Genomic DNA, 13072 nt, shown 5'->3' with positions numbered 1-13072 from the left:
CCCACACCCTGGTCGCGCGGTTCCCGGGGCCGGCTGGCCCGTCTCCGGAGTCCAGCCTCTGTTCGGCCGCGTCCGCATCCAGGCACAGCCGAGCGGCTGGAGGGGGACCTGCCCCGCTGGTGGGGTTTCCACTGTTCCCCCGTGTGGGTGCCCTTCCCAGCCGCAGACCGTCTCCCATGCCTGGCCTGGCTGCTGGGCGCGCGCCTCGGGGGCGGACTGGAGCCTGGCAAGGCCCTTCCTCCGCCGAGTCCGGCTTGCCCGGCCTGGGAACCTTCCCCGGCGCATTGCCGGACCCGTCCTGCACTGCCCGGAAGCTGCCGTGTCTGATGCCCCCGAGAGCTCCTTTCGCAGCTGTTATCTGCAACCCCCCGAGGTCTCAGGTGCCCCAGCAGCTCGGGGCTTGGGGTGCAGCTGCCCCATAAATCTGAGCTGTGCCCCGCAGCTCAGGGCCCACAGGAGGAAGCAGAGAAGCTCCAGGCCCACAGGAGCCCTGGCAGCGGCCAACCAAGTCTGGCGGGGTCCGAACCCGGGGCTGGGAAAACCCTGCCAGCGCGCAACCCCCGGGAGCGGCTAAGTCAGCGACACCTGCAGCGGGTCGGAGCCAGCCCCCAGTGCGGGATCGCAGGGACACCTGGGAACACACGGAGAGCAGGGTGGGGGAGTGGGGAGACGCTGTGGGGAAGGAAAGCTCTAAACACCGGAGAGATTCCTCCCGGGATGAAATGCTGCGAGCTCTGGGGCAGAAGACGGGCTGATTTTACAGGGATCCCCTGCCTGGTGCCGAGATGCGGCTGGCTCTGGGGTGGAGCAGGGGCTGGTTACATGGAGACCTCTCACCCGGTACCGAGATGCGGCTGGCTCTGGGGTGAGACGGGCTGGTTACAGGGAGACCTCTCACCCAGTGCCAAGATGCGGCTGGCTCTGGGGTGGAGCAGGGGCTGGTTACATGGAGACCTCTCACCCGGTGCCGAGATGCGGCTGGCTCTGGGGTGATATGGGCTGGTTACATGGAGACCTCTCACCCGGTGCGGAGATGCGGCTGGCTCTGGGGTGGAGCAGGGGCTGGTTACATGGAGGTCCCTCACCCGGTGCCGAGATGCGGCTGGCTCTGGGGTGGAGCAGGGGCTGGTTACATGGAGGTCCCTCACCCGGTGCGGAGATGCGGCTGGCTCTGGGGTGGGGCAGGGGCTGGTTACATGGAGACCTCTCACCCGGTGCCGAGATGCGGCTGGCTCTGGGGTGATATGGGCTAGTTACATGGAGACCTCTCACCCGGTGTGGAGATGCGGCTGGCTCTGGGGTGGGGCAGGGCTGGTTACATGGAGACCTGTCACCCGGTGCTGAGATGCGGCTGGCTCTGGGGTGGGACAGGGGCTGGTTACATGGAGACCTCTCACCCGGTGCGGAGATGCGGCTGGCTCTGGGGTGGGGCAGGGGCTGGTTACATGGAGACCTCTCACCCGGTGCGGAGATGCGGCTGGCTCTGGGGTGGGGCAGGGGCTGGTTACATGGAGACCTCTCACCCGGTGCGGAGATGCGGCTGGCTCTGGGGTGGGGCAGGGGCTGGTTACATGGAGACCTCTCACCCGGTGCGGAGATGTGGCTGGCTCTGGGGTGGGGCAGGGGCTGGTTACATGGAGACCTCTCACCCGGTGCGGAGATGCGGCTGGCTCTGGGGTGGAGCAGGGGCTGGCTGTCACCCCACAGTAATGCCACCCCCAATGGGGACAGGAAGCACAGCTGGGTCCCGCGTGGAGCCGGTACCATTCCCAGGCCGCAGGCTGAGGATGATTCCCAGGGAGAAGAGCACGGCGAGTGACAGGGAGGCCACGGCTCGGAAGTAGAGGGGCCCTGAGTCCGGGCAGAGCTCATGGCCCACAGGAGCTGCCGGGGGAGAAAAGCGGGCTGAGCAGACACCCCAGGTGCCATTCCTTGCCCCCCGGGCCAGGTGGGCACCTGCAGCCCCAGAAGGAAAGGCCCCGGCCCCCCAAGTTACCTCTGTCCGTCACGGTCAGCGCGGTCCCCGCGCCCGTGGCCTGCTCGCCCTGCGGCTGGCTGACGTAGCAGCAGTAGAGGTCCGAGTCCCGCTCCGTCAGCTCCCACAGGGTCACCGTGGCCTCCACCCGGCCCGGCTGCGCCTGCCAGCTCTCCGCCAGCCGCCCGCGGTAGAAGGGGTGGGCCGCGTCCAGCACCACGGCCTCCCCGGCGCCCCGGGCCCAGGTGACTTGCGCCCCGCTCTGGTTGTGGCTGGGGAAGCTGCAGCTCAGGGTGACGCTGCCCCCGGCCGGGGCGCTGGCTGTGGGGGGCAGCTGCTGGACGCCGAAGCCTGCGGGGAGCAGAGCCAGTGACCTCGTGTCGGGCACCGGCAGGGCAGGGCCTGCTGCCGGCAGGGGCACTGGATGCGTCCCCCTGTCCGTCCGTCCCCCCGGCCTTCCTGCAGCGCAGTCTGTCTGTCTGTCCTTGGCTCCGTCCGCCTGTCCTCCCGCAGTCTGTCTGTCCATCTGTCCGTCCCCCCGGCCTTCCTGCAGCGCAGTCTGTCTGTCTGTCCCCCCGGCCTTCCTGCAGCGCAGTCTGTCTGTCTGTCCTTGGCTCCGTCCGTCTGTCCTCCCGCAGTCTGTCTGTCCATCTGTCCGTCCCCCCGGCCTTCCCGCAGCGCAGTCTGTCTGTCTGTCCCCCCGGCCTTCCTGCAGCGCAGTCTGTCTGTCTGTCCCCCCGGCCTTCCTGCAGCGCAGTCTGTCTGTCTGTCCTTGGCTCCGTCCGTCTGTCCTCCCCCAGCGTTCCCGCAGTGCAGTCTGTCTGTCCCCCTGTCCGTCCCCCCGGCCTTCCTGCAGCGCAGTCTGTCTGTCCGTCCTCGGCTCCGTCTGTCCATCCATCCCCAGCTCTGTCTGTTCGGCCCCACCCAGCCATTCACCCCTGACTGTCTCGTCCATCACCCGTCTGTCCTCACCTGCCCGCCTGCCCCTCCTCTGCCCTCCCTCCCCTCGCACGCGGCTCCCGCCTCCGCTCTGGGCTCTGCTCTAACTGTGCTGCTCCTGGCACTGGGGCCTGGTGGTTAGAGCAGGGTCCGGGAGCCAGGACTCCTGGGCTCTCCCCAGCTCTGGGGGGCGGGCGAGTGGGGGCCGGGAGCCAGGACTCCTGGGCTCTATCTCCCCCACCCCCGGCCCCATAGATCTGAGCTCATCTCACCAGCCGCAATGGAGGGGACGAGGAAGATGACAGGGCAGAGGACGCTCAGGGCCAGCAGCCGCCCCATGTTCCCCGCGGCCCGGGCGCCGGCCCAGGAGTCCTAGGCCGGGAGCGCTGAGCAGCCGGGACCCGGAGGCGGTGAGAACCAGCCGCTCTGGCACAAGCGGGCGGGCGATGGAAACTTGTGGCTGGCAAGAGGGAGGCGCCTGCTGGGCTGCCCTCTGGTCACTGGGCCTGTGGGCAGGGGGTGTGAAAGTGAAACCGGCCGGGGTGCTGCTCTCAGAGCAGGCCAGGCTCACTTCTGCCTCGCGCGCACACCTGCCGGCCGCAGGGCTGGGCCCGCCCCGGTCCCGGCGCCCGGCTCCCGGCTCCCGGCGCCCTCGCTGCCCCACGCGGATCCCAGAGCCGGCTTGCTGGGGAGCTCGGCTCTGCCCCAGGGAGGCGGGAGAGACCGCGTGTGCTACCGGGGGGAGACGCAATGGCACAGGCCGTGGGGGCGCCGGGGCTGACGCGAGAGCCGACGGGGGGCAGGTGGAACAGCTGAATCCCCAGACTAAGATCGGGCTCTGGGCCTCCAGTCCCGCTGCAGGCAGCCGAAAGGCGGGGAACAGCGCCAGGGAGCATCGGCCGGTCTGTCCGGCCTCGGCTCCGGAGCCACCGGCCGGACACCGTCAACGCCCCCAACCCGGCTGCCCGACTTCCTGCCGAAGGCGGTGCTGGATCCAGATCACCAGGCGAAGCTTTGGCTGGAGCCCGCAAGCGGGGAGGAAAAGAGGGCGCGCGGGAGACACCGGGCCAGGACTGGAGGCCGCCCAGGGCAGGGGACGCTGGCGAACGTCCCCAGTGGCCTCTGCACCAAGAGGTGGGAGGGGAAGAGGGCCAGTAGTGCTGCTAGGGACGGCTGGAGCCGGAGCCGGAGCCGGACCACAGGTGGTGGACGGACGGACAGACAGACAGAGAGGGCTCTAGCGCAGACAGGTAGACGAACAGAGGCCCTATCACGGACGGACGGACGGACAGAGGCCCTGCCGCATACAGATGGACGGACGGACAGACAGAAGCCGTACCACAAACGGACGGACGGACAGACAGAAGCCCTACCGCAGATGAATGGACGGACAGATGGACAGAGGCCCTTCCGCAGACGGATGGACGGAGGCCCTTCCGCAGACGGATGGACGGAGGCCCTTCCGCAGACAGATGGACAGACGGGCAGTCAGAGGCCCTGCCGCATACAGATGGATGGATGGATGGACGGATGGACAGAGGCCCTTCCACAGACGGATGGACGGAGGCCCTTCCGCAGACGGATGGACGGAGGCCCTTCCGCAGACAGATGGACAGACGGGCAGTCAGAGGCCCTGCCGCATACAGATGGATGGATGGATGGACGGATGGACAGAGGCCCTTCCACAGACAGACGGACGGACGACAGGGCCTGCCCCAGAGACAAGGACAGAGGGAAAGATGGGCGGACAGTGGGATGGGCGGAACGATGCAGCCAGGGCCGTCTCCTCAGACGGACACACAGACGGACGGACGGACCGAAGGCGCTGAGGACAGATGAATCCATCCGCCCCGCGGCTCCCCAACCGCTTCCCTCCACCTCCTGCTCCGCCAGCCAAAGCCCCGGGCCGGGCCGGGCCCACGGGCAGGCAGCTGTCCTCCCAGGGCCTTCTCCTGCGGGGGAGCCTCTTCCCCCTGCTGCCGGTTCACAGGCGCCCCAGCTCTGAGTAGGGGGGAATCCCCAGCAGCCGAGGGCAGTCTGGGGTCCAGGACACACAGAGCAAGGGGCTGCTCCGGCCCAGCAGGGGCACCGGTCACGCTGAGCAGCACAGACACGCACTGGCCGCTCCTCCCCCTTTTCCGGCACATCGCAGAGGTGACGACCACAAATGCTTCCACCCGCCCGGGGCCGACGCTGGGCTGGGCTGGGCTGGTCCGGCGCAGAGAGCGGGGGCCATGGAGCGACTGCCGGCCGCGACCCCTGGCCCCTGCATCCTCCTCCTCCTCCTCCTCACCTGGGCAGCAGGTACAGCAGCATCCCCTGGGCAGCCCGCCTGGGCTCGGCCCGGCGGTCCCTCCCCGTCCCCGTCCCCAGAGCCAGCCACCCCGTCTGTGCCTCCCCGTCCCCAGAGCCAGCCACCCCGTCTGTGCCTCCCCGTCCCCAGAGCCAGCAACCCCGTCCCCGTCCCCGTCCCCAGAGCCAGCCACCCCGGCGGTCCCTCCCCGTCCCCGTCCCCAGAGCCAGCCACCCCGTCCCCGTCCCCGTCCCCAGAGCCAGCAACCCCGGCGGTCCCTCCCCGTCCCCGTCCCCAGAGCCAGCCACCCCGTCTGTGCCTCCCCATCCCCGTCCCCAGAGCCAGCCACCCCGTCCCCGTCCCCGTCCCCAGAGCCAGCAACCCCGGCGGTCCCTCCCCGTCCCCGTCCCCAGAGCCAGCCACCCCGTCTGTGCCTCCCCATCCCCGTCCCCAGAGCCAGCAACCCCATCCCCGTCCCCGTCCCCAGAGCCAGCCACCCCGTCTGTGCCTCCCCGTCCCTGTCCCCAGAGCCAGCAACCCCGTCTGTGCCTCCCCGTCCCCGTCCCCGTCCCCAGAGCTAGCCACCCCGTCTGTGCCTCCCCGTCCCCAGAGCCAGCAACCCCGTCCCCGTCCCCGTCCCCAGAGCCAGCCACCCCGTCCCCGTCCCCGTCCCCAGAGCCAGCCACCCCGTCTGTGCCTCCCCGTCCCCAGAGCCAGCAACCCCGTCCCTGTCCCCAGAGCCAGCAACCCCGTCTGTGCCTCCCCGTCCCCGTCCCCAGAGCCAGCCACCCCGTCTGTGCCTCTCTCCTTTCTTCCTTCTGCAGTACCCCCCTTCCTCTGCCCACCCCGTCCATCCATCCCTTCACCCAGCCCCCTCCTGCTAGCTCTCCGTCCGTCCATCTGTCCTTCCCTCCGCCCCCCCCGCCGCTAGCTGTCCATCTGTCCGTCCTTCCCTCCCCTCCCCTCGACGTATCTGCCCCACCACCCTCTCCCCGCAGGACGGGCCCTGCCCTCCTGGCGCTCGCTCTGGGGCGCGCTGACCGCGGCGGGCGTGTGGAGTGGGCTCACGCGCACGGCCGATAAACTGCCCCGGCCCCCGGCCCGTCTGCAGCAACGAGGGGCAGATGGGACCATTCCGCTGCCCCGGCGTGGCCGGCACCCGGCAGCCCCAGCGCCTCACCCCCCGCTCCTCCTCTCTCATTCCAACGAAGCTGACGCCGAAATTCCCGCCGGCTGCCGGAGCTGGACTCCGAACGACGGCCGCAAAGCAGGTGAGTTTGCTGCCGCGCTAGGACGCTGCCGGCCGGCGCGGGGCGCCGAGGAAGGCGCTGACGGAGGCGGGCCTGGGCGGGGAGGGGGGATCTGGCGCTGCGGGTCGAGGACTGGCGGAGTTGGGCCTGGAGAGCGGACGGGCGGATAGGGAGGGGACAGCCGAGCTCGGCGCCGGCTGCTGCTCTGGACGGCCCAGGAGGGCGTAGCCGGCCACACGACGTAGAGTCTCTCCCCCAGGTGCTCTGGGAGTCTCCCAGGAGCCCAGGTCCTGGAACGCGACAGCCGGGGACAACGTGACCCTGAGCTGCACCTTCCCGGCCAGGGCGGAGAGCAGAGTGAAGGTGGTTTGGTTCAGGGGATGCCGAGAAGAGGTGGTGCTGGATGCTGCCCACCCCTTCTACCGGGGGCGGCTCCGCACGTCCAGCCTGGCGCAGAACAGCCAGGGGAAGGCGACGCTGGCCCTGGCCGAGCTGGAGGCGCGCGACTCGGGCTGCTATCGCTGCTGCGTGGAGATCTACAACGCGACGGCGGGGACGGGCGCGGGCACCCAGCTGAGCGTGACGTGGAGGGACCGCAGCGTGACGGGTGAGAGGCGGGGGCTGTTCTGATCCCGCGGGAGGACCAGGGAAGGGGCCCCGGGGCTGGCTCCCCCGACCGACGCCCGTGCCGGGGGGAGGTGGCGGGCTGATGCTAAAGGATCTCACGGCCGGCTCGAGGCGGCTCTTCCGCCGAGGCGTCGCCGGCTGCGCTTCTCATCGGCCTCGCATCCTGTGGGCGCCCGGAGGGGATGGTGGTTAGAACCCAGCCCCCCGCTCCTCCCCAGAGCCAGCACGCTGCCAGCCGGGGCAGGCGAGGTTGCAGGCTGGAGATCAAAGCCCTGTGGGCGGCTGCGGTGGGGCGCAGGCCAGGGCTGTTTACTGGCGGCGTCCGCCGGAGAGGAAATGGGTCGCTCAGCGCAGGTGTGAGAGAGGCGCCCCGCCCGACTCGGGGGCCCACGCTGGTCCGAGAGCAAATGACACCACCAGACAGGCAGCCACTGGCCCAGCGACAGACCCTGCCACCCACCCAGCAGCCGCCCGCCTTCCCCTGCACCAGCCCCACGCGGGATGGAGGGGGCCGCCCTGGCGCCTTCCCCTGCACCAGCCCCACGCGGGATGGAGGGGGCCGCCCTGGCGCCTCGTCTCTGCGCTGGCCCCACGCGGGATGGAGGGGCTGTGCTTCTGTTGCGCCAGCCCCACGGCGCCTTGTCACCAGGGTCACACGGGTCGGTCCGGGCCCGTCATTCCCTGAGCGGCAGCGGGGCCGTTCCAGATTTACAGCGGGGTCAGGGCGCTCAGACCGCAGCCCTGCCACCTGCGGAGTCACTCGAGGAGCAGCGGGACGCAGATCAGTGGCACCGGGAAGGCTGCCGAGGGCTCTCCCCGGGGGGCCGCTGCCAGCGCTAACACCCCTCTGTCCTTCTCTTTAGGCGATGGAAAGGAACCGAAGCCGGATGCCGGCACCGAACTCATCATCTACAGGGCTGCGATTGCTCTCGCAGGGCTCGGCCTCCTCGCCTTACTCACCGCCCTCCTGCTGCGCCAACGCACAGGTATTCACTCCTCCCGCCTTCGACATTCATGTCCCTCTGTCCTGTCCGAGCTACCCTGTCCCCCTTCTGCCTCCAGCCCTCTCCCCACCGCTAACTCAGGCCTCCTTTCCTCCCCAGCGGCCGCCACAGAGACCCAGCGGCCGGCAAAGGTGAGCCCTTTAAAACCGGCCCGGCGTCGTCAGTGCACACGGTGGGACCGGTAGAAACCTGCGCAGTGGGATGCTGCGGCGGTGGGGGGGGGAGGGGGGCTTTAGCCTTGAGTCAGGGAAGCTGCAAAGGAACCGGAAAGCGCCGTCGTAGAAGAGCGGCGGGTTTCAATGCCGCGGTCTCCAGGGGCTGTATCAGCTCACCTGGGACCCTGCCCCGTTACACGGGCCCCAGCAAAGCCACCAGCAAAGGCGGCGCGCACTGAAACGCCGCACGCCGGGTGACTGGTGCGCAGAGCTCTGCGGTCTGCACGCCGAGCGGTTTCGTCATCGCGGGGGAACCACGAGACAATCACCCACGCGCCCGCCCGTGGTGCTTCTGTGGTCCGAGGTCTTGTGTCGCAAGCCGGCTGCTCGGGAGCGAGGCGAACCGGAGGGTACACGAGAGCAGCCGGATTCCTGAAAAGGAGCAGGAGTCCGAGAAGGTTGGGACCCACTGAGGGAGAGGGACAGAGGCGCCCGAGGGGCTAGACAGACACGTACAGGTCAGACAGATGGGTAGAGAGAATCTAAACCCGCAGTCATTTATTGCAGCCCTGCGCTCCCTTCCACACACACACAGCGCTGCCGCTGCCTCTGACTCACGCCCTGCAGCCGCCGGGCAGCGTCCTACCAGGGCGGGGCTAACGCCCCTCGTGGGTCCCAGCACGCAGCCGGACGCGTGTCCCCTTCACCCGCTTCCCCTCTCACGGCACAAAAGGGGCCGGGCGGCGGAGCCTGGGTGACGCGATCTGTGCCTTGAACAGGGGCCGGGCAGAGCCGGCGCCACCGCGAGCGAGGGACTGAGCTATGCTGAGATCGCTTTCAAGGCTCCGGCGCACACAGAATACGCCTCCATCCGCACCCAGCGGCTCTGAATTCTGCCACTCCTCTCGCCCAGGGGACGCGGCCAAACTTCGTAGCGGTGCCTTGGGGGAGCTGCAGTCCCCTCGTTCGATGTCGGGGCACACGCCTCGGCTGGCCGACCCCGCGACAGAGCAGCCTCACAGGAGTCCCCGCAAGGGACGGCTCACAGGAGACGGCCTCGGGCTCCCCGACAATGAGGCCCTGCAGCGGCAACTCCCACAGGGAGCTGCTGTGAACCCAGCCCGCTCGGCTTGTGAGATCTCACCCGACCCCTGACGCTTGCTTCAGAAAACAGCGAAGCTGAAAGAGATTTGCTGAGTGTTCAGTGGGTGTGCGGGGCCGGCGCCGGGGGCCAGGGCTGGGGTGGGGGAGTCCTGTTCACCAGCCAAGTCGAAATCGGAGCTGAATTTTCTCTCTCTCGTTGCCTCTGTCTTGAAAGAACAAAACTGGCCAGCAGTCAGTAGTTTCCAGGTCACACGCTACTGGGTGGCACCCGCCAGAGGCTCTGTAGAGCCCGGCTGAGGCGGAGGCGACGGCTGGTAAACGGAGCAGAGGGCGGAGCTGGGGGAAGACCCCTCGGGGCAGCCGGAAGTAAGCGCCGGCGTCGGTGACTTCGACGAGGCTGCACGCTGACGTCACAGGACCCCACTGACGCGACAGCGACGTCCTGGAGGCAGGGACGGAGTCCCACCCCCCTTTCCACAGGGCGAATCGGGGCTGACGGCGGCAGGGTTAGAGCCTGGCCTGAGCTGCGCCTGCCCGGGCAGTTCCTGACCCGGCTCTCTCAAGGCGGGAACTCCTGGAGCCGCACGCCACCGGCTGGGGAGGGGACCAAGCTGGGTTGTTCCAGACCTAACCCAGCCTGCCAACAGGAGGCGAGGCCAGTGGTCCTGGCGCTGTGCCCTCCTGCGGAAGGGCAAAGGGCACAGGTCAGGCAGATGGCCCAGCTAGCAACGCCGGGAGCTGCCCGCCCCCTGGGGCTCACAGCCCCCCGAGTTCAAAGGTCCAGGTTCATGTAGGTGCGCAGGTCCCGCTCCCAGGCCTTCGCTCGGGCCTCTCTGCGGCGAGCCTCTCTCTTGCCCACCGTGGCTGCCCGCCGCGGCCGGGGCCGCTGCTCCTCGGGCTGCGCCACGGCCTGGGCGTCGTTGGCGCCGAAGTGGGTGACCTTGGGCCGGAGGTCGCTCCGGAAGCCCAGGCCCTTCTGGTCCCTCTTGAGGACGGTCTGAACGGGGAATTTGCGGCCCGCGCCCTCGGGCCCCAGCCCGGCCTCAGCGTCCCAGCCGCCCTTGACCAGGAGCCGGAACCCGACGTTGCTCTCGGGGATGTGGTAGCGCGTGGGGGGCAGTGGGTCGCGGCGGCTGAAGAGGTGGGCGGTGGAGCGCTCGTGGAGCTGCACGCTGTCCTCGGCGTAATGCGTCTGGCACACGGCGCAGTACTTGCGCTCCGCCGGAGCCCTCCTGCTGGGGAGACAATGGGGTCAGGGGCTCCCGGGGGGAGCGCGCTGCCTGGCTCAGGGCCGGGGGGAACGGGACACGGGGCCCTTCCCCTTTGGGGGCGGCCGGCTCCCGGCTGGTCCCCAGCGGCTCAGGCAAAGGGGGAACAGCAGACGGGACCTTTTCCGTCTCGCTCTGCACCAGACGGGCCGCGGCCCTGACAACTCACCTGGCCACCTGTTCCTCCGGCTGAGTCGCTTCCGGCTCCTGGAAGATCCTCACCACGTCCCGGTGGCCGGCTTCCTCGGCCAGGTCCATCGCGTCCCGCCCCTGCGACTCGCACACGCCCACCCAGGCGGCGCCCTGGCTCAGCAGGTACCGCACGGCCTCCCCCCGGCCGGCGTACGCGGCGCACATCACCGCCGTCCAGTAGTAACCGTCCCGATAGTTCACATCGCAGCCCTCCCTCTCCAGCAGCCGCCGCAGGGCCGGCACGTCGCCCTCCTGGGCCGATCTCAGCAGCAGGTTCCCGCGGTGAGGGTCCGTCTGCCCGGGCTGGGCCATGGGCGGCTCCGGCACCCGCGGGCGTCTTGGCAGGGCCTTGCGTTCTTGCAGGGGGCTGCAGCTGTCGCCTGAGGCCAGGAGGCTCTCGTAGAAGCTCCGGGCTTCCTCGCCGGCCGTGTCCCCGACCCCTTCCCGGCGGCTGGCAGGGGCACGGGCCTGTGGCTGGAGCTGCCCGTCCTTCCAGCGGTCTGACTCCCCCCGGGCACGGGTGAAGGCGATGAGCTGGGGGCCATCGGTCATGGCTGGAGGGGCAGACGGGTCCCTAGGCAGCTGTGCTCCACCGGGAGGGATCAGCCTGGTTTTGGGGGGGCAGTAAGGTCAGCAAAGGCAGGAGGACACAGAGTGGGAGCCCTTGGAGGGGCAGGAGACAGGCCCTGGGGGACCACTGGCTATCGGGGCGTCGGTGGCCTGGGGAGGGGGCAGGGCTGGGGCCCCAGGGAAGCGGGAGTGGGGCAGCGAAAGCTGGGGGCGGGGCAGGGCTGGGTGTGGGGGGTGCGCTGGGGGATGTGGGCGGGGCTAGGACCCTGGGGGCGGGGCTAGGGCTCGGTGGGGGGCGGGCAGTGGGGGGCAGAACTAAGCCCTGCAGGAGGGGCCAGTAGGGGCGGAGCTGGGACCCTGGGGGCAGGGCTGGGGCTCGGGGGGGGGGGCGGGGGTCGGCCAGTACTAAGCCCTGCGGGAGGGGCCAGTAGGGGCGGGGCTGGGATCCTGGGGGCGGGGCTGGGGCTCGGGGGGGTCGGCCAGTGGGGGGCAGAACTAAGCCCTGCGGGAGGGGCCAGTAGGGGCTGGGCTGGGACCCTGGGGGCGGGGCTGGGGCTCGGGGGGGGGCGGGGGTCAGCCAGTACTAAGCCCTGCGGGAGGGGCCAGTAGGGGCTGGGCTGGGACCCTGGGGGCGGGGCTGGGGCTCGGTGGGGGCGGGGGTCGGCCAGTACTAAGCCCTGCGGGAGGGGCCAGTAGGGGCGGAGCTGGGACCCTGGGGGCGGGGCTGGGGCTCGGGGGGGGGCGGGGGTCGGCCAGTACTAAGCCCTGCGGGAGGGGCCAGTAGGGGCGGAGCTGGGATCCTGGGGGCGGGGCTGGGGCTCGGGGGGGGGGCGGGGGTCGGCCAGTACTAAGCCCTGCGGGAGGGGCCAGTAGGGGCTGGGCTGGGACCCTGGGGGCGGGGCTGGGGCTCGGGGGGGGGTGGCGGGGGTCGGCCAGTACTAAGCCCTGCGGGAGGGGCCAGTAGGGGCGGAGCTGGGACCCTGGGGGCGGGGCTGGGGCTCGGGGGGGGGGGGGCGGGGGTCGGCCAGTACTAAGCCCTGCGGGAGGGGCCAGTAGGGGCGGAGCTGGGACCCTGGGGGCGGGGCTGGGGCTCGGTGGGGGCGGGGGTCGGCCAGTACTAAGCCCTGCGGGAGGGGCCAGTAGGGGCTGGGCTGGGATCCTGGGGGCGGGGCTGGGGCTCGGGGGGGGCGGCCAGTGGGGGGCAGAACTAAGCCCTGCGGGAGGGGCCAGTAGGGGCGGGGCTGGGACCCTGGGGGCGGGGCGGGGCGGGCCAGTAGGGGCGGGGCGGGGCGGGCCAGTAGGGGCGGGGCTGGGACCCCGGCGCGCGGCCCGCCTCTTGGCCATTCTCTCGGCCCCCCCCCGCCCTTGGCCTGCCCCCAGAAGCCTCAGCGGCCCGACTCACCATAGAGAGGCCGGAGGCCGCAGTAGCAGCGCGCCTCGCTGAGCGTAGACGCGGCGCATGCGCGTTAGGACACCGCGCGGGAGGCCGAGAGGCGGATCCTGGTTTTAGGCATGCGCATTAGAAGGTGGGGAGGGGCGGGGGGCAAGGGGTGACACTGCGCATGATCTCTAGGGAAGGCGGCTCGGAAACGCCCTTACGTGGGCTGGCCGCGATACGCATGCGCACTCACGCGCAAAGGCGCGGGAGCACACGAACACGGACCGAGGGCGTGCGCGCGGCGACAGTGGAGACCA

The 13072-nt window shown here is 70.4% G+C and overlaps 3 protein-coding genes across 4 annotated transcripts; 1 reads left to right on the top strand and 2 right to left on the bottom strand.

Moving 5' to 3' along the window:
• Nucleotides 1-1459: 1459 nt before the first annotated feature.
• Nucleotides 1460-4508, bottom strand: LOC142025128 (uncharacterized). The gene is made up of 2 exons (XM_075017659.1): nucleotides 1997-4508; nucleotides 1460-1884 (listed from the first exon to the last, which is right to left on the bottom strand). Exons 1-2 carry the CDS (start codon nucleotides 2928-2930, stop codon nucleotides 1697-1699), a joined length of 1122 nt encoding a protein of 373 aa, XP_074873760.1. The 5' UTR covers nucleotides 2931-4508; the 3' UTR covers nucleotides 1460-1696.
• Nucleotides 4509-5021: 513 nt separating this feature from the next.
• On the top strand, nucleotides 5022-9428 carry LOC142025149 (natural cytotoxicity triggering receptor 3-like). Its single transcript, XM_075017696.1, has 6 exons — nucleotides 5022-5218; nucleotides 6419-6478; nucleotides 6717-7064; nucleotides 7948-8070; nucleotides 8188-8219; nucleotides 9023-9428. The coding sequence occupies exons 1-6, from the start codon at nucleotides 5149-5151 to the stop codon at nucleotides 9131-9133; spliced, it is 744 nt and encodes a 247-aa protein (XP_074873797.1). The 5' UTR covers nucleotides 5022-5148; the 3' UTR covers nucleotides 9134-9428.
• On the bottom strand, nucleotides 8766-12881 carry GPANK1 (G-patch domain and ankyrin repeats 1). 2 transcript variants are annotated; one of them, XM_075017655.1, is made up of 3 exons: nucleotides 12780-12881; nucleotides 10785-11414; nucleotides 8766-10582 (listed from the first exon to the last, which is right to left on the bottom strand). In XM_075017655.1, exons 1-3 carry the CDS (start codon nucleotides 12836-12838, stop codon nucleotides 10120-10122), a joined length of 1152 nt encoding a protein of 383 aa, XP_074873756.1. In that variant the 5' UTR covers nucleotides 12839-12881; the 3' UTR covers nucleotides 8766-10119. The 2 variants fall into 2 exon arrangements, with proteins under 2 accessions (XP_074873756.1, XP_074873757.1); XM_075017656.1 differs by having other exon boundaries at nucleotides 8766-10579.
• Between the last annotated feature and the right edge of the window lie 191 nt (nucleotides 12882-13072).

Source organism: Carettochelys insculpta, chromosome 22, assembly GCF_033958435.1.
Source record: "Carettochelys insculpta isolate YL-2023 chromosome 22, ASM3395843v1, whole genome shotgun sequence".
Classification (NCBI taxonomy): Eukaryota; Metazoa; Chordata; order Testudines; family Carettochelyidae; genus Carettochelys; species Carettochelys insculpta.
Note: the sequence above shows the minus strand (reverse complement) of the source record. Positions and strands in the feature narration are given on the sequence as shown.

What these genes read in the sequence shown, in the direction of transcription:
- LOC142025128 (XM_075017659.1), bottom strand. Translation starts at nt 2,930, where the DNA reads ATGGACGAGACAGTCAGGGGTGAATGGCTGGGTGGGGCCGAACAGACA. An exon ending in GCTGACCGTGACGGACAGAG is followed by an intron (nt 1,885 to 1,996) that starts GTAACTTGGGGG and finishes CTCCCCCGGCAG; the next exon opens with CTCCTGTGGGCCATGAGCTC.
- LOC142025149 (XM_075017696.1), top strand. Translation starts at nt 5,149, where the DNA reads ATGGAGCGACTGCCGGCCGCGACCCCTGGCCCCTGCATCCTCCTCCTC. An exon ending in GAACGACGGCCGCAAAGCAG is followed by an intron (nt 6,479 to 6,716) that starts GTGAGTTTGCTG and finishes TCTCTCCCCCAG; the next exon opens with GTGCTCTGGGAGTCTCCCAG. An exon ending in CCTGCTGCGCCAACGCACAG is followed by an intron (nt 8,071 to 8,187) that starts GTATTCACTCCT and finishes TTTCCTCCCCAG; the next exon opens with CGGCCGCCACAGAGACCCAG.
- GPANK1 (XM_075017655.1), bottom strand. Translation starts at nt 12,838, where the DNA reads ATGCGCCGCGTCTACGCTCAGCGAGGCGCGCTGCTACTGCGGCCTCCG. An exon ending in CGGCCTCCGGCCTCTCTATG is followed by an intron (nt 11,415 to 12,779) that starts GTGAGTCGGGCC and finishes CCCCAAAACCAG; the next exon opens with GCTGATCCCTCCCGGTGGAG. An exon ending in CCGGAGGAACAGGTGGCCAG is followed by an intron (nt 10,583 to 10,784) that starts GTGAGTTGTCAG and finishes TTGTCTCCCCAG; the next exon opens with CAGGAGGGCTCCGGCGGAGC.